This window comes from Macaca fascicularis, chromosome 2, assembly GCF_037993035.2.
Source record: "Macaca fascicularis isolate 582-1 chromosome 2, T2T-MFA8v1.1".
NCBI lineage: Eukaryota > Metazoa > Chordata > Mammalia > Primates > Cercopithecidae > Macaca > Macaca fascicularis.
Window position 1 is genome coordinate 42,410,563 of NC_088376.1, and position 19,716 is coordinate 42,430,278.

Sequence of the window (19,716 nt, forward strand, 5' to 3'; positions counted from 1 at the left end):
TCTCAACCTGCTTTTATATACTTTAGTTCACTCATTCCACAAATAACTGTCGAGGGCCTACTCTGTGGCAGGCATTGCCAGGTGCTGGGACAGAAAGCCATGTGGGTCTTCACGGAGAGTCCTGTCCAAGACAGTCCACTACTTTCCATGTGACATGGGTGAAGGCAGGGAAATTAGTACATTTCTACTCTTTTAACATTTTCTTCAATATTTCTCAAAAAAAAAAAAAAAAAAAGGAGTCACTGTTGAGTAGGGGTTAAAGACATGCCTATTAGAATCAGACAGACTTGAATTCAAGACACATTTTCATTTGAGAAGCAGGGATAACAACACCTGCTTTTAGGCTCTTGTGAAGGTGAAGGAGACACACACATTTTGAAGCACTGGCACAGTGCATGGCCCACAGCTAGCTCCCAGAAAAGCTGCCTGCTCTCATTAGGAACTAGTACTTTACAAGGCAATAGGGTGACGGCCAAGAGCCAGGGCTTGCAGCCAGATGGCCTGGGTTGAATCTCAGCTCCTCCACCAGCTGGCTATGTGACCCTGGGTGGGTGATTTCAAGTCTCTATGTGGATGGTGCTGCATCTGCCAGTGAGGAATTATGACAGTGCCCACCTCTGATGGGTGGTTATGAAGATTAAAGGGGTTAATACACACGAAGTGCACTGGGCATTTCAAATATGATTAGACTTTCACAAATTTGGCATGCCTGCCTTCTTTAGCAATCAATCTTCTGCAAATCATGAGATACCTATATATGCTTTTGTCAAACACAGGCAATCATTATACACCCCTTCTTGCATCAATTTGATCTGCCAACTTCCACTTCCTGTATTATGCATTTATACTAGAGCTGTATTTAGGGGGCAGTAGTGCCTGGTGGGAAAAGCATATGCTTTTTAGCCAGAGTGGGTGGGTTTAAGTTCAGGCTTTTTTGCTTGAATGACCCTGACACCCTGTAGTGTTGATACTCTCAGAGCCACGTGGACCTCATCTGTAAACTGGTCATGAAAGTTAATGCTGGTCTTATCTACACTGAGTATCACAAGATCATGAATGAAGAAGTGCTTCTACCTTGCCAAACACTGGGGAAGTGGCCTGCAGCTGAATATCATTGGGAGGGGGCACAGTGTTAAGTTCTAGAATTAGACTGGGTTGGAATTCTGGCTCTAACTAGTAGCTCTGGAGTTTCAGTGTCTCTAGTTTCTTTATCTAGAGAATGAGGGATAACGACAGAACCTACCCCAGAGAGCTTTTGTGAGGATTAATTGAAATGTTTAGCACCAGCCCATACAGAAAAAGAGCCCAATAAATGTTAACTGTTGTTATCATTACTCTTAGTCTATCTTCCCACCAGACTGTGAACAGGGACACCACTGATTCATCTTATATTCCTAGTACCCATGAAAATGCTCCTGAGGTCTGCTGAATTCAGGAATGATGGAAGGAGTGGATGAATGAATACATTTAACCTGGTTCAAAGCCCTTCCAGATTATCTCAGCAGAGTCTTCTTAGAGCCTGGCTGCACTCAGTGTTTTCATTATTGTTTTACTGCTTTGATTTTGGTAAACTTTATTTCTGAGGATTCACCCTTGGATTGGTATGAGCTCTCACATCAGATTGAAGTAGATCGAGTCTCACCTCCACTTTCTAACTGTAGGACTTGAAGTATTTTACAACTCTTTCTGAATCTCCATGTCCTCACGTATAAAATAGGGCTAAACCCACCTACCTCTTGGAGTTGCCGAGCTTATTAGATATACATGAAAGAGCCTGGCACACATAGAGGGTGATCAGTAAAAGGTGGTGGTGTTTCTCATTTTACTTACCTTGAAGGTGCTAGTTCAGGCTGACCCTACTTTGAATATTAGCTGGATCTCTGAACTTTGTTGTGGAAATAATTACTTTCAATACAACATGCATTTGCCAGGGACTTCCACTGTGCCTCCATGGGGCATGACCATTACTGCTTCTTGCTGCCTGCCTGAGTGGTACCTTGGGCCTGTGGACTGACCCTGGGGGCATGTTCTTGGTGTCCTCAGCAGCCCCACTGGTCTTCAGGAAAGATTGGAGGGTAGCTGTGGCAGGTGTAAAGCCAGCCACATCATGCTCCCAGCCTGTAGATCCCTGTTTTTGAAGATGGCCATAAGCATGACTTCAGAGCTCCACAGATGGGAGCTCCACGTCCTGTTTATTTGTGTGTGACTGTGATTAACGTAGCCTCTCTGAGCCTCAGTTTCTTTATCTATAAAATGAGGACAGCACAAGATCACGTTTGCAAAGGGATGCATGAAAGGGTGATGACGATGATGGATTACATCAAGTGGCATGTGACTAAGGCCTTGCCCACAACACAAGGAAAAGGTGAGTGACATATGTTATCAAGTGTCCTAAAGGCATGGAAGTTGACCTAGATTTAAAAAATTAGAATAAAAGAAACAATCTTATAGGGAAAGAAGGAATCCTTAATACGCTTCACAGTGAATTTCCATTATAGCGATGTTTGTTACTATGCCACTATGATGTAGATTAACTACGGACATTATCAAGAGGAAACTAAATGGAGCAAAGGATGGGTGGATTTCTACCATGCTTCTAAAACCACCTGACTTTACAATTATAACTGGATTTTCAGTCTTACAAATCCTCAATTTTGATACTTTTCAGAAAGTGTTAGTAATCAAACACAAATGCAGTTGGTACATTTTGGAGATGAAACTCACTCCAAATAATAATTTTAAAAATCTTAATCAGCATTTTATAAAACTGTGTTGACTGTAACAGTGATTCTCAATTTTGGTTGCACAAAATACATATGGGAACTTTCATAAAAATAGCAATGTTTAGAGCCCATCCCTGACAAATCAAAATCTCTGGGGTGGGTGGGAGGAGGTGAGCATTTGGAAAAGCTTATTAAGTGATTCCTGCAGCCAGAGTTGAGACCACTGGTTTGGATGCATCTTGGCACTGATCATAAACTTAATTCATATACTTGGCAGCTGAAGCTGTTGGCTAGCCATATATTAGAATAACCCGGTAGCTTTTAAAAATCCTGATGCCCCAACCCAGACCAAAGACATGCTAGTCTCTGGGGTGAGATCCAGACATGGGTACTTTTAAAAGCTCCCTGGGTGATTCCAGTGTGCAGGCCAACACCAAGAAACACAGGAATAAAGGAGATATAAAACAAAAAAAATTAAAAACAGGCTGGGTGTGGTGGCTCATGCCTGTAATCTCAGCACTTTGGGAGGCTGAGGTGGGTGGATCGCCTGAGGTTGGAGTTGGAGACCAACCTGGCCAACGTGGTGAACCCCCACCTCTACTAAAAATACAAAAAATTAGCTGGGCGTGGTGGTGTGTGCCTATAATCCCAGCCACTTGGGAGGCTGAGGCAGGAGAATTGCTAGAACCTGGGAGGCAGAGGTTGCAGTGAGTCGAGATTGTGCCACTACACTCCAGCCTGAGCAACGGAGCTTAATTCATAAACTTGGCAGCTGAAGCGGTGCGCTAGCCTGTATTGGAATCACCATGGAGCTTTTTTTTGAGACCCTATCTCAAAAAAAAAAAAAAAAAATTAAAAAGAAAACGAATGCGTTCAGTACAATCTTAGCTCACTCCTGTATTTTGCAGCCAAAGCACAAGTAATCATAAATAGTACTATGGTCAACTTCTATTTATCCATGAATGGCTTATCTGTTTTGAGGACAAATTATGGGCCAGCATTAGGGATTCAGGGAAGGTAGCTAACATTATTAAGTGCCTACCATAAACCAGGTGTTTTGCCTACATCATCTCATTTAATTCACACAGAATCCTAGTGAAGTGGGTGATGTCATTTCCATTTTATTAGGTGAGAAATTGAGACTCAGGGAGGCTAAATCACGTAAGTCATTCCGCTAGTAAATTTGGCTCTAAAACCTGTGTCCTAGGCTACAGTGCTTCTCACTGGGTGGAGGAGAAAGCGTCTGTTTCTGCCTACATATTCAAGCTAAACTACTTGTTGGATGATCTATCTATTCTCTTGCTTCTAATGAGAAATGACTGCATGACTCATTCTAAAAGGATGATCTAGGTGTCAATTTATTCCTTATATAATTTTCAATATATGGGTCTTTGTTTATACTAATGGGTAGTTTAAAAAAATAAAGAAGAGCATGTGTCATAACAATTATTTTATAATGGCTCTCCTTTTAATTTGGCAACAGGTTCTGAAGCAACACTAACTGCTGAATGCTTCCGGCTGCTTCTTTCCCCAGTAAAAGGTAAGTAATAAGAACCAGGATATAAAAACTAAATGATTACCTCTACTAAAAAGGTAAACCTTTTTCTCCCAAGTGATTTTGAAGACAAGAACAAATGAAAACTAAAACACATTATGAACAGGCCTGTCAATCATTCCACCTTGTCCCTTGTGCCTCCCATTTCCTGCCGATCCTAGTGGTTCTAAATAGACAAAAGACACAGCAATTTGCAATCCCTTCCAGCAGAGCTGGTTGTCATTAGTGATGAGGCAGGCCATCCTCACAATCCCAACAGCCAGGAGAGGTGGGACTTCCTGCTTCTCTGGCAATTCCCCTTAAAGTTTGCAGACACAAGCTAGTGACCCACTGCCCTAACATTCAGGGCTGGCTTGGGGTTTTAAACAGTTTGATTACATATGCTGAATACAAATAGAAATTCCAGAAGAAAAAATAATCCAGAGTAACTGTTTCTAGATTTACAGTCTTTTTTTCTATTTCACATAAAAGTCTGGGTTTACATAACCCAGGAATTGTACAATTAAAAAAGACAGCTTATTCTAAAGATGTAGTTTTCAGCCTAGACTATGATAAAAATAACAAAAGGTCCCACCTACTGAATATTATTATGTAGTTCTGGGTCAGGAAAGTTATTTACATTTAAAAAATCCTCATTAGGTTTTGCTGTCTCCATTTTGCAAGTGAGAAATACGTCTCAGAGACGTCAAATAACTTGCTTAAAGTCACACAGCTACTAAGTGGTGGTGCTAGACCCCAGTGCTACAGTCATCTGACATAAGGTTGGGTGTTTCTACAAAGTGCTTTTGAAAGGATAGTGTTTTGTAATTTTTCTGCTCAGGGACCCCTCTGAGAATGTGAATCTGTTGGTCTCTCTCCTGCTAAGTAGAAACTGCTTCTTGGATATTTGCTGAGAAGGCCTGGCAGAAACCCAGCCCCACAATCTGCCCTACCTTTTACCCCGCAGGCTCTGCAGACATCTCCCATGACCCCTGGTCATCACACAGGAGAGTGACTACCATTACCTCAGCACCTTCACTGTCTCCATCCACTGTGTCTGCTCACTCTCCCAGGGGTCCACCCGGATCCAGTCGGATGTCTGCAGGGCCAGCCGGGCCATTGCCACTCGGTGATGAGAAGCTGCGAGGTCTTTCTTCCCATAGTTGTCGTTGACAGGAGAGATGATACCCTGGATGACCTGGTACATTCCTAGGTAAGAAAGAGAGCAGTGGTGTTGCACATACAGACAGGTGCTCGCCACCTGGCAGCCTGAATTCAGGCAGGTGCTAAATATCTCCAGTGCCTCATCCTAAGTGGGAGTAGACTCTGGCATTCTCTCATGGGGGAGAAAGGGTAGCTCCTTTAGGGAAGGGTAAAGGCACTACCTTAGTGAACATGTGCTTCTCCTCTAGAGTCTTCTACAACCCAGGGAGCACTGAGAGAAAGGTTTCTCTGCTGAGACAAAGGCTGTGAGGGTGGAGCTCAGGCAAGGGTCCCATACAGCAGTGTGGACAGTTAGGATCAGGATATAGCTGAGGAACAGCATGACTTCCCCTCCTCTAGGAATGAACAGGGGCACTATTTTTGCCCTCTATGTGAGGATGAAAATTATATGTAGTTTCTTAGCCCAAATGGGGATTTTGAGGATGAAGGACAAAAGGATGAGATTTTAGCGTGAACCAGGGTTGGTGGGTATTGGCTGTAGATGGACTACACAGGCCATCACTGACCTGAGAGGAATGTGCTCTTTCTCCCAGGAATGGGAGAGTGTACTTTGAAATAGACATGGACTGTGCTCACTATGATAACTGCCCTGTAGATCTTCTAAACCCACATGGGATTCATTTGGTGAGAGATATATTTTCATGTGTTAAGCTCCTAAAACTAGAGGATTTATTATTGCAGCTAGCCTAGTCTATCTTGACAAATATGTTGTTATGAGACATTCCCTGTTATTCCTAGTTTAAGAGTGCCTGCCATAAATGAATGTTGAATTTTATTAAATGTTTTTTCTGCAACTCTTGATTGTGCGATTTTTTTTTCTCCTTTACTCAGTTAATATAGTAAATTGCATTGATGAATTTTCTAATCCTAAACTAACACTGCATTCCTGAGATAAGCCCTATTTGGCCAAGATATATTACCTTTCTTGTGTATTGGTGGGTTCACTTTGCTAATTTGTTTTTTAGGTAGTAAGACAGGTCTATAATTTTCCTTTCTCTCACTGTCCTAATCAGGTTTTGGTATCAAGGTTATGCTAGCCTCATAGAAAGTGTTGGAGAGTTCTTTTTCAATCCTGTAACAGATCTTGTGTTAGGACTGAAATAACTTTATTTTTGAGACAGAGTCTTGCTCTGTCACCCAGGCTGGAGTGCAGTGGTGCGATCTCAGCTCACTGCAACCTCCGCCTCCTGGGTTCAAGCAATTCTCCTGCCTCAGCCTCCCGAGTAGCTGTGACTACAGGCATGTGCTACCATGCCCAACCAATTTTTTAATTTTTAGTAGAGACAGGGTTTTGCCATGGTGGCCAGGCTGGTCTCCAACCCCTGACCTCAAGTGACCCACCCATCTCGGCCTCCAAAAGTGCTGGGATTACAGGCATGAGCCATTGTGCCCAGCCTGAAACAACATTTTTTTTTTCTTTTGCTGAGTGTTTTGTAGAACTCACCAGTGAAGTTTTGTGAGGCCAGAGTTTAATTTGTGCTGTCACTGACAGGAGAGATGATACCCTGGACGACCTGCTACATTCCTAGATAAGAGAGAGCAGTTGTGTTGCACATACAGACAGACGCTCACCACCTGGCAGCCTGGATTCAGGCAGGTGATAAATATCTCCAGTGCCTCATCCTGAGTGGGAGCAGACTCAGTAGTCAAATTTTTGACTACTAATTTAATTTCTTTAACGATTATAATTCAGATTTTCACTTCTTCATTATGATTTTGGCCACTTACATTTTCCAGGATTCTGCTTATCATATCTAAAATTTGAAATTTACAGGCATAAAGTTCTTTATGATATTCTTTTACCTGTTTAATGTCTTTTATCTGAACCATCTGCAGTGATGCCCATTTTCACTCCTAATGTTCGTTGTGACTTCTTTCTTTATCCTTGGGCAATATTGCTGGAGGCTTGTCATTTTATTAGTTGGTTCTTTGCAAAGAACCAACTTCTGGCATACTGGTTTTCTCTACTGAAGGTCTGCTTTCTGTTTCACTAATTTCTGGTCTTATTTTTAATAAATCTATCCTTCTACTCTACTGGTGTTATTTTGCTATTATTTTTCTAACTTCTTGTGGTGTACGCCTAAACTTAATTTGCAGTCTGCTTATTTCCTTGAGAACTTGTTTGGAGGTTCTAGCAGAGGAGTGCAGCTACTCGTATACCCTTGACTGAAGGTCCTCCTCTATCGGGGATAGTCATCCTCTTCAACCCAGCACGCAGCTTCGGGAGGGACGCACATGGAGCAGTGAGGGAGGAAGGGGAACCCGCCTAGCCAGCCAGATCGACCGAATCAACTCTGGCGATCAGTGTGGTGACAGATGTCACAGCCAGATCGCCCTCACATCCTTATTTCCTACTATATACAGTTTAGGCTATAAAATTGCCCTCTAAGTAATCCCACAAATTTTGATATGTAGTGTTTTCATGATCATTCAGTTCAAAGCATTTTCTAATTTCCATTATTACCCGTCTGTTTTGATCTATGAATTATTTAGAAGTATTTTTCTTAATTACCAAACTGTGATTTTTGGTTATCTTTTTGTTATTGATTTCTAGCTTAGTTGCACCGCAGTCAGAGAATATACTCTATATTGATTCAATCTTGTGAAACGTGTTGATATTTGATTTAATCCTAGTATACGGTGAGTTTTGGTAAATGTCCTACGTGTGCTTAAAAAGAATGCATATTCTATGGTTGTCAAATGTAATGTTCTGTCCATTCAGTCAAGATTACTAATTGTTTTGCTTAAATCTACGTTCTGATTTTTTTTTGTAAACAGAGGCATGTTAAAATCTCTCACTATGATTGTGGATTTTCTGTTTTTCTTTTTAGTACTTTCATCTTTCGTTTCATACGTTTTCAGGATTGTTTTATAGTTCAGAATATGACCTATCTTAGTGAATATTCCATAGGTGCTTAAAAATATATATTCTGCTGTTGCTGGATGGAGAGTTCTATTACACGTCAATTTGATGCTGTTGTTGAGTGTCTTTAGTTCTATATCCTTGCTGATTTTCTGTCCAGTAGTTCTGTCCAGCAGCAGTAATTGGCAATTGTGGGGTGTTGAAGTCTCTACCTATAATTGCGAATTTGTCTATTTTGCCTTTCAGCTCTATCAGTTTCCGCTCCATGTATTTTGGGATCCTGTTTTTGGTGTGCACACATTTAATGGGCTTTCAATAAACTTTTAATTTTGTTTATTTTGGTCATAATTTCTATAAATTCTGATGAGTTTTTCATCAAATCTGGTAAGTGACTTTCTATAGTTTCTTTTTTCTTTAGATATAAATGCTACTTTTAAAATCTGTATCATACAATGCCAATTTCAAAGTCTGTACAGGTTATTTCAGTTGTCTGTTTTTTTCTGATAGTTCTTAGTTATATTGTTTTCTTTTGTGCCTAGTTATTTTTGAATGTTTTCTGGTGAATGCCCCTGAGCAGTTATTTGTGAAGGATCTCCAGATCTAAGATAGATATTCCAGAGACACTTCATATTTGCTTTTGTCAGGCACCTAGAGTTATTAAAGCTCATGAATAACCTGAAATCAAATTCCTGGCTTGAGTTTTTTTGGCTAATCCAGGATGGGAGTTTCAAATCTGAGGAAGGACTCATGTGTGGCTACTTCTTCCTAGGGATATTTTATCCTTTCACTTTTCTTCTTTTGCTTGTCTCAGCACTAAGGCACTAAGGCTTCTCAGAAGTTCTCTAGGACTAGGGAGAAAAGGTGAATTAAGATCTAGTTCACTTTACCCCTGAGGGTATAGCTCCCTGTGGGAAGTCAACTCTGAGGCCTCTCAGCTTAGAAGGGATCCAGTCTCTGAATTCTATTCTTCCCCACTTGCATGGCTGCTGATTCAAAGCTTAAGTGAGCAGTTCTGGCAAGTGCTCACAGGGCACCAGAGGCTCTGGTGCTCCCATAGCCTGCTAACCTCTCTGGTTACAGGTGTTTAACTTTCAGTTTTTTAGCTTTAAAAGTGAAGTTTGCTAAAGAGAAGGAGAACAGAAAACCAATACTGCATGTTCTCACTTACAAGTGGAAGCTAATGATGAGAACTCATGAGCACAAAGAAGCGACCAACACATACTGGGGTCTACTTGAGGGTGGATGGTGGAGAGTGAGAGGAGCGGAGAAAACAACTAATGGGCACTAAACTTAAAACCTGGGTAAGGAAATAATCTGTGCAAGAAACCCCCTGTGACATGAGTTTATCTACAAAACAAACCTTCACATGTACCCTCGAACCCAAAATAAAAGTTAAAAAAAGGTGAAGTGTGGAAAACGTTCTACCCACCACTTTTTTTTGTTGTAATGGGAAAGTTGATCCTAAGAGTGTGGCCTGCCCCTCTAGAAACTGGAAGCATTTTCCATGCATGGTAATCCTGGCAGGCCCAGGCTCTCCTTCCTGAGGGCTGAGGTACTCCCTCCTTCAAGGGGATGGCAGAACCCAGCTGAGAGCAAGGAGGTCATATTCAGTTTTTGACTCCCACAACTGGCTCTTGAAACTCATTTCAGAGGTAATGCTTGTGAAGGTTAAAGCTTTCATTTAAAAGAGCCAGGCTATATTGAGAGAGAAAAGGTTTGTTTAAGTTCCAAAAGTTACTCTTAAAATAATCAAGAACCAGAAAACCCAGGGAATCAGAATGCACAGTTTCACTAAAGCTCACAGAGCAGTAAAAAGAAAAGAATGTGAAAATGAAAACAAAAGGCCCTTCTTGGCCTGAGGGTGAGGTGAGGTGGAAGGATGGGCAGAAGGGCAGAGAAGAACCTGATAGACAATGTCTGTGGTGACAGTTTAGACAGGCATTAGGCCTGCTCCCTATATTCTCATAACCTGCAGAGATAAACCTAATTTGTATTGGGGTTTGGGAGGGCATAGTTAAGAGGCCCAGTTAAATCTGGCAATGGTAGAGCAGTGGAGTTTATATTTTGCTTCCCACCTGGAATTCTGGAAGACCACCTTGCATTGCTCTGTGCCAATATGGAACGGCACTGACAGGGTAGAAATGGCATGTGGCATATATAGCAGAGAGGGCTTCAGAACACTCTCCTTCAGCTTTGGCAGGGCATGGCACAGATCCACAGCAATTCTAAGTCTCCTTAAGAGGAATAGTGAAGGAGGCTGAGAATTAGCAGTCAGCAGGTACTTGGTAGTACCTAGTAGTCAGCTACTAGCGGGTAGATACAGGGTATAGGGAGTTCAGTCCAAGGCCAGGGACTATGGCATTGGCAGTACCAGGGGGCGCCTAGGCACAGATCCAGACAGCAGGGATATAATGCCTGAGACAAGAAAAGTTGAGGAGGCTTCAATAGTGGAGTGACAGTGGATAGATGCCAGTGCCTAAGATTAAGGACAGATCCCTTGGCTAGAAAGTAGTGAGGGCAGCTGCCCTGTTTTGGAAGCCAGAATGCTAAGCCATCCAGGATGCTTAATGCACTCGTGGGGAGGTAGGCAGGAAAAAATGCACTCGATTAATAACTAACCTGTAAAAGACTAAGCTGAACATTAAAAAGTTCACAACTTCAAGAACCCCTTGAAGTGGCACATTTTTTCACAATTCATGGAATGGTGGCTTAAGATCAACCTGAATGTTACAGAAAGCAAAGTTAGTGATCTTTCTGCATATCTGAGCTCCATGTTATACACGGGACATACATGCTACTTCTTTTTCTCTTCCTGTTTAAAAGAAATGGGGGCTAGGAGGACTAACTCCTGTTGGGTGCTGACTTTCTTGAGCAATTTCCATTTAGCCTTCACATTAATTTCTGTTTTATAGAAGAAAATGGTGGAAGGACAGGGCTCTCCCCAGGCAGCTCTGCTGGGCATGTTGGATACCCAGGTGTCACCTGTGATGCTTTAGCTCATCTTGATAGGGCAGGCCCTGCATTGAGAAATCAATGCTTTTTATAGCACCCAGGAGAGGAGAGTCAATAAAAATAACAATTTGATCTAAAACTCCTTCTTGCCCTCCAAATGGTCGTAAGTCCGAGCCTTTTCCCTTCCCCACTGCTCTTGGCCACAATCCCAGTGACCCTCCCAGCCCCTCCCCCACTAGATGCAGATACTTCTCCTGTGACCCTCTGCTGCTCAGACTCATCTCCATTACAGCACCTGTATGAACATGATTCATCTGCCTGTGCCTTTCCCATGACACTGAGCACTCCTTAAGGACAAGAACTTGTCTTTTCGTTCTGGATAACACGACGAGCACATCAGTTAGAACAAAGATATACTATCCTTACAGATAGAATTCCTTGTTTATCTTCACCCTCTCTGAAAACTAATAAAATGATAAAGGAATAAACAAAGCATGAAATCACAAGAGCAAAGAGAGTGCAAAAGGAGACAATAGTTGGGAAAACGCAAAACATTTTGGACACTGGAGAGCTGATAAAAAACAGTAACAAACCAAGCAGAGTCTTCTGCATGCAGGGAAGGCATAAGAGGCAAGCTGCGCAGTAGCAGAGGCCCAGAGTGGCTGAGGAACTGAAGGAGCCAAGAACCTCTCCAGGTGGGGGTGCCAGAGGGCCTGAAAACAGGAGGGCCAGTTGAGAGTTTGTCTGAAGAGTCTTTAGATCCACCCCAGCCTCCAATCGCCTACCTTATCCTCCCATTGTGGCAGAAGGGCAGATATCTGCTTTCTGCCTGGGTTGGACCAGAGAGAACCTTCATTCTCAAATATAGGCACAGTTGAGTGCGGGGAAGTAACATCTTTAAGACAGAAAGATTAAGTATGTTTCCCAGAATGTCTCTCTGGGGAACAGACCTACCTAGGAGAAGACACCAACATCTATACACATTTGGGGGTCTTGAACCTAGGACCTGACCATATAACCGTGAGGTCTACCAGCTTTACACTCACATCAAGAACTTCTAGCCTACATCTGGGGCCTGATCTGCAAACATAAGTGGACAGTCTAGGAAGAGACAAATTTTGGAAAGGTGCTTACCATGAAAGACAGAGACTAAAACAGCTACCAGGAGCAAAGGAACTTGGAGGATACAAAGGCAATGCAGAAATCGTATGCAGGATTTTCAGGAATTGTATGCAGGAATTGTATACTACAAAGAAGAAAACACTAGAGGTTTTATCTATGAGGTACACATGGAACTAATAGAAATTTCTGAAAGAGAACAGGAGAACAGAAGAAATCATCAAATAAATAAGACATTCTACTTTCCCAGACTAGAAGGACATACATTTTCAGAATCAATGGTCCTCTGAGAATCAGCATTTGGCATAAAAGAAGATTCACACAATGTCAAAACCTTATAAAATTTTAGACCAGTAGGTTTAAACAGAAGGTCCTAAAAGTTTCAAAAGTTTCAAAAGAGATACCAGAGGTTTAATATACAGAACTTGGAAAGCAGGATAGCATTGGATTTCTCAACAGCAAGTCTTGAATCCAGGAGACAGTGGAGGGAAGTCTTCAAAATGTTAAAGGAAAATAATTTCCAACCTTAATTCTACATTTGGCCAAGCTACCAATCAATTGGAACAGGCGTCAGCAGGCTTTTTCTATTACGGGACAGACGGTAAATAGTTTACGCTTTGCAGGCCACATACAGTTTTTATGGACTACATACAAACTTTGTTGCATAATTTTTGAAGCCATTGAAAAAATGTAAGCAAACCATCCGTAGCTCACAACATAAATGAAAATAGGATATGGGTCAGATTTGGCTTGTGGGCTGTAGTTTACTGCCCTTTGAAGTATGGCATGAAGATGTGTTCATACATGCTAGGTTTCAGAAAATTTACCTCCTCTATACCCTTTTTTCACAAAGATGCTGGAGGACGCATTCCACCACCCAAATAAGAGAGTAAACCCAAAAGCAGAAGAGAAGACATGGGATCCAAGAAACAAGGGTTTTGAATCAGGAAACAGGCAAAGAGAATCCCCAGGGAGACAGTGAAAGGCAATCCCAGGATGACAGTATAGTGGGTACACAGAGCTGGATGTCCAGACAGGACCTGGAGGGCTTTAGGAGGGATATGGGCAGACAAAAAATGGAACAGATAGATCATCTGATTAATTTGTCTGTACTAAGAAGAGTTTTAGAGATCTTTTGGTAAAATTGAGACTGAATTAATGATAGGCATAAGGAACTAAGGCAACAAATAAATGAACAATTATTAACTCTAGGAAAAAACCCAAAGTTTATATGAGAGGCAATGGAATCATAGTGCACTGCATGGTTTTGTTGACACTATTTACATAGACATAAATGTGAACAATAATATGAATTGAACCCAAAGTTATGAGCTAATCAATTTGGGAGCATGTGGTGGAGGCGAGGTGTGAATGGGAGGGTGAAGGTGTGAGAGAGTGAAATCTTCATTTTTCCTGAAGGAAGCCAAGATATATTATCTAAATCTGAAAAAAACAAGATACAACAGTATAAGCTTATTATTTAGAAATGGGGAGTCAAGTACCAGAGAAAACATCTGAAAGAGGCATAAGTGATTGTTCTGGGAACCAGGAATCAGAAATGAGGATGGAACAAATAACACTATAAGCCTTAGAATAACAACTTTTATTATCTAATAAATTTATAAATATGATATATAAAATAAGCTTAAAAATTAATGCACACTGTAGAAATATTACAGTCTACTGAAAAGTGTGAAGGATAAAAAGTAAAACATATGTAAGAGGTTAATATGGTTTATATTATAGTTCATTTTGCATTTTTTTGTATATTTTTCTTCAAATAATGTAAATTCATTTTTATATCTTCTTTATTTAGATTATATGATATGTGTTCTTCTTGGTCATTAGCACTCTTGAAAACATCACTTTTAGGGCAACCCCTTTTGGGTCCCCTCCCTTTATATGGGAGCTCTGTTTTCATTCTGTTAATGTTGCAACTGCACTCTTCTGGTCCGTGTTTGTTACAGCTGGAGCTGAGCTTTCGCTTGCTGTCCACCACTGCTGTTTGCTACTGTTGCAGATCGTTGCTGACTTCCATCCCTCCAGATCTGGCAGAGTGTCTGCTGTGCTCCTGATCCAGTGAGGCGCCCACTGGGCTCTTGATTGGGCTAAAGGCTTGCCATTGTTTCCACACGGCTAAGTGCCGGGGTTTGTCCTAATTGAGCTGAACACTAATCGAGCTGAGTCACTGGGTTCCATGGTTCTCTTCTGTGACCCATGGCTTCTAATAGAGCTATAACACTCACCGCATGGCCCAAGATTCCATTCCTTGGAATCTGTGAGGCCAAGAACCCCAGGTCAGAGACCACAAGGCTTGCAACAATCTTGGAAGTGGCCCGCTGCCATTTTGGAAGCGGCCCGCCACCATCTTGGGAGCTCGGGGAGCAAGGACCCCCTGGTAACATTTTGGCAACCCAGATGGGACCTCCAAAGCGGTGAGTAATATGGGACCACTTTTGCTTGCTATTCTGTCCTATTCTTCCTCAGAACTGGAGGAAAATACCAGGCATCTGTCGGCCAGTTAAAAACGATTTGCGTGGCTGCAGGACTTAAGACTCAGGTGTGAGGCTATCTGGGGAAGGGCTTTCTAACAACCCTCAACCCTTCTGGGCTGGGGACGTTGGTCTGCCTGGAGCTAGCTTCCACTTTCAATTTTCTTGGGGAAGCTGAGGGCCAACTAGAGGCAGAAAGCTGTTGTCCCGAACTCCTGGCAGTAGCTGGTAGAGATCATGGTGCAGCCAGAAGTCTCTACTCAACAGTCACCCATGCATGCACCCCTACCTTTCCTTCTGACCCATACCTCCTGGGTCCTGACTGTGACTTTCTTGAGAGTGTAGCCCCAAAATTCTCCTTACCTCTGAATCTGCTTCCTCTGATCCCTGCCTCCTAGGTACTAAAGGTTCAGACTTTCATTTCCTCTAGCAAGTTGTATCTCCAAAGGCATCTAAGGAAGCTCTACGCTGAGTCCTTAGGCATCTAGGCTATAAACCCAGGGAGTCTTGTCCCTGATGTCCCTCCCAATTTAGACACACAACTCTCGACATGGGCAGTTATGTGGGACCCATTCCCCACCACCCTTGCCAGGGCCCTAAGTTTGTGGCTAAGAGGAGGAGAGAGAGAGACATGGAAGAGAGAGAGAGAGAAAGAGAGAGAAAGAGAGAGAGAGAGAGACACATGGAAGAGAGAGAGACAGAGGAAAGAGAGAGAAAGATGGAGCAGAGAGAGAGAGAGGAGAGGCAGAGAGAGATGGAGGAGAGGGACAGAGGAGAGAGAGAGACAGAGGGAGTCAAAGAGTAAAAGAAAGAGAAAGATAAAAATAGTAAAACAACAACAACAACAACAAAAAACAAAAAACACAAAAAAAACCCTGTGTGCCCTATTCCTCTAAAAGCAAGGGTAAATTTAAAACCTATAATTGATAATTGAAGGTCTTCTCCATGATCCTATAATACTCCAATACTACCTTGTTGTCACTGTAAACAAGGGCATAGCCCAAAAACACTGAGACCACTGACAACCCATAGCTTTCCTATCAAAAATCCTTAACCCAGTAACCCATTCAATCTGTAGCAGTATTCAATCTGTAGCGGCAACTGCTTTGCTAACAGAAGAAAGTAGAAAAGTAACTTTTGGAGGAAACCTCATTGTTAGCACACCTCACCAGTTCAGAATTATTCTAAGTCAAAAAAGCAAAAAGGTAGCTTACTAACTCAAAAATCTTAAAATATGGGGCTATTCTGTTAAAAAAAAAAAAAGATAATTTAACACCAACCACTGGTAATTCCCTTAACCCAACAGATTTCCTAACAGGGGATTTAAATCTTAATTACCATATAAGGGTCCGACCAGAGCTAAGAGGAACTCCCTTCAGGACAGGAGATAGATGGTTCCTCCCAGGTGATTGAGGAAAAAACCACAATGGGTATTCAGTAATTGATACAGACTCTTGTGGAAGCAGACTTAGAAAAATTGCCTAATGATTGATCTCCTCAAACGTGCAAGCCGTTTGCACTCAACCAAGCCTTAATGTACTTACAGAATCAAAAGACTATCTCAATCCTGACTCAAAAGGTTACCTACACCATCTCTGAAATGAATTTGCATAAGAACTGCTTTTATGGGAATACATCCTGATGGGGCAGCTGGGTTGTTATGAAATACTCAGGAACCCAGCCCAGCTCTAGGACTCACCCCTGAGCACAAAGGCAATATTGGGAACGCTGGTAAAGGACCACAAGAACCCAGCAGCCCGGGCCCCTTTCTTTGTGGTCAAGGCGGGAAAACAGGTGCAGGACTGCTACACCGGTGAGAGTAACTAATCCAATAAGCAGAGGTCCATGGGTGGTTACACACCCTGGAAAGGAATAAGCATTAGGACCATAGAGGATGCTCTAGGACTAATGCTCAGTGGAAAATGACTAGGGGTGCTGGCATCCCTGTGTTCTTTTTTCAGATGGGAAATGTTCCCCCCAAGGCAAAAACACCCCTAAGATGTATTCTGGAGAACTGGGACCAATTTGACCCTCAGACGCTAAGAAAGAAATGACTTATATTCTTCTGCAGTACCACCTGGCCATGATATCCTCTTCAAGGGGGAGAAACCTGGTCTTCTGAGGGAAGTATAAATTATAACACCATCTTGCAACTAGACCTCCTTTGTAGAAAAGAAGGCAAATGGAGTGAAGTGGCATATGTACAAACTTTCTTTTCATTAAGAGACAACTCGCAATTGTGTAAAAAGTGTGATTTATGCCCTACAGGAAGCCCTCAGAGTCTACCTCCCTACCCCAGCATCCCCCCGACTCCTTCCCCAACTAATAAGGATCCCCCTTCAACCCAAACGATCCAAAAGGAGAGAGACAAAGGGGTAAACAATGAACCAAAGAGTGTCAATATTCCCCGATTATGCCCCCTCCAAGCAGTGAGAGGAGGAGAATTCGGCCCAGCTAGAGTGCATGTACCTTTTTCCCTCTCAGACTTCAAGCAAATTAAAATAGACCTAGGTAAATTCTTAGATAACCCTGACGGCTATATTGATGTTTTACAAGGGTTAGGACAATCCTTTGATCTGACATGGAGAGATATAATGTTACTGCTAGATCAGACACTAACCCCAAATGAGAGAAGTGCCGCCATAACTGCAGCCCAAGAGTTTGGCGATCTCTGGTAGCTGTCAGGTCAATGATAGGATGACAACAGAGGAAAGAGAAAGATTCCCCACAGGCCAGCAGACAGTGTAGACCCTCACTGGGACACAGAATCAGAACATGGAGATTGGTGCCGCAGACACTTGCTAACCTGCGTGCTAGAGGACTAAGGAAAACTAAGAAGAAGCCTATGAATTATCCAATGATGTCCACTATAACACAGGGAAAGGAAGAAAATCCTACTGCCTTTCTAGAGAGACTAAGGGAGGCATTGAAGAAGCATACCTCCCTGTCACCTGACTCTATTGAAGGCCAACTAATCTTAAAGGATAAGTTTATCACTCAGTCAGCTGCAGACATTAGGAAAAAACTTCAAGAGTCCACCTTAGGCCCAGAGCAAAACTTAGAAACCCTATTGAACTTGGCAATCTCGGTTTTTTTATAATAGAGATCAGGAGGAGCAGGCGGAACGGGACAAACAGGATTAAAAAAAAGGCCACCGCTTTAGTCATGGCCCTCAGCCAAGCAGAATTTGGAGGCTCTGGAAAAGGGAAAAGCTGGGCAAATCAAATGCCTAATAGGCCTTGCTTCCAGTGCGGTCTACAAGGACACTCTAAAAAGACTGTCCAAATAGAAGTAAGCCACCCCCTCGTCCTTGCCCCTTATGTCAAGGGAATTACTGGAAGGCCCACTGCCCCAGGGGATGAAAGTCCTCTGAGTCAGAAGCCACTACCCAGATAATCCAGCAGCAGGACTGAGGGTGCCCGGGGCAAGCGCCAGCCCATGCCATCACCCTCACAGAGCCCCGGGTATGCTTGACCATTGAAGGCCAGGAAGTTAACTGTCTCCTGGACACTGGCATGGCCTTCTCAGTCTTACTCTCCTGTCCCGGACAACTGTCCTCCAGATCTGTCACTATCCGAGGGGTCCTAGGACAGCCAGTCACTAGATACTTCTCCCAGTCACTAAGCTGTGACTGGGGAACTTTACTCTTTTCACATGCTTTTCTAATTACTCCTGAAAGCCCCACTCCCTTGTTAGGGAGAGACATTCTAGCAAAAGCAGGGGCCACTGTACACCTGAACATAGGGGAAGGAACACCTGTTTGTTGTCCCCTGCTTGAGGAAGGAATTAATCCTGAAGTCTGGGCAACAGAAGGACAATATGGACGAGCAAAGAATGCCCGTCCTGTTCAAGTTAAACTAAAGGTTTCTGCCTCCTTTCCCTACCAAAGGCAGTACTCCCTTAGGCCCAACAAGGACTCCAAAAGAGTGTTAAGGACCTAAAAGCCCAAGACCTAGTAAAACCATGCAATAGCCCCTGCAATACTCCAATTTTAGGAGTACAGAAACCCGACAGACAGTGGAGGTTAGTGCAAGATCTCAGCATTATCAATGAGGCCGTTGTCCCTCTATACCCAGTTGTACCTAACCCTTATACTCTGCTTTCCCAAATACCAGAGGAAGCAGAGTGGTTTACAGTCCTGGACCTTAAGGATGCCTTTTTCTGTATCCCTCTACACCCTGACTCTCAATTCTTGTTTGCCTTTGAAGATCCTTCAAACCCAACGTCTCAACTCACCTGGACTGTTTTATCCCAATGGTTCAGGGATAGCCCCTATCTATTTGGCCAGGCATTAGCCCAAGTATGAGACTCAAGCCAATTCTCATACCTGGACACTCTTGTCCTTTGGTACGCGGATGATTTACTTTTAGCCACCCGTTCAGAAACCTTATGCCATCAAGCCACCCAAGCGCTCTTAAATTTCCTCGCTACCTATGGCTACAAGGTTTCCAAACCGAAGGCTCAGCTCCACAGCAGGTTAAATACTTAGGGCTAAAATTATCCAAAGGCACCAGGGCCCTCAGTGAGGAATGTATCCAGCCTATACTGGCTTATCCTCATCCCAAAACACTAAAGCAACTAAGAGCGTTCCTTAGCATAACAGGCTTCTGCCGAATATGGATTCCCACGTACAGCGAAATAGACCATTATATATACTAATTAAGGAAACTCAGAAAGCCAATATCCATTTACTAAGATGGACACCTGAAGCAGAAGTGGCTTTCCAGGCCCTAAAGAAGGCCCTAACCCAAGCCCCAGTGTTAAGCTTGCCAAAGGGGCAAGACTTTTCTTTATATGTCACAGAAAAAA

At 42.8% G+C, this 19,716-nt stretch overlaps 1 protein-coding gene across 11 annotated transcripts in view; it reads right to left on the reverse strand.

The window, feature by feature from the left end:
- NMNAT3 (nicotinamide nucleotide adenylyltransferase 3) overlaps nt 1-19,716 on the reverse strand; it is a 114,211-nt gene that overhangs the window by 12,296 nt on the left and 82,199 nt on the right. For 8 of the 11 annotated variants that reach the window (XM_074031161.1, XM_065540000.2, XM_074031162.1 and 5 more), the window contains one exon: nt 5,283-5,466. The exons of the other annotated variants lie outside the window; for them this stretch is intronic. In XM_074031161.1, the coding sequence (XP_073887262.1) occupies nt 5,283-5,466 (184 nt within the window). The remainder of the gene's footprint in view (nt 1-5,282; nt 5,467-19,716) is intronic. 11 annotated transcript variants of the gene reach the window in all.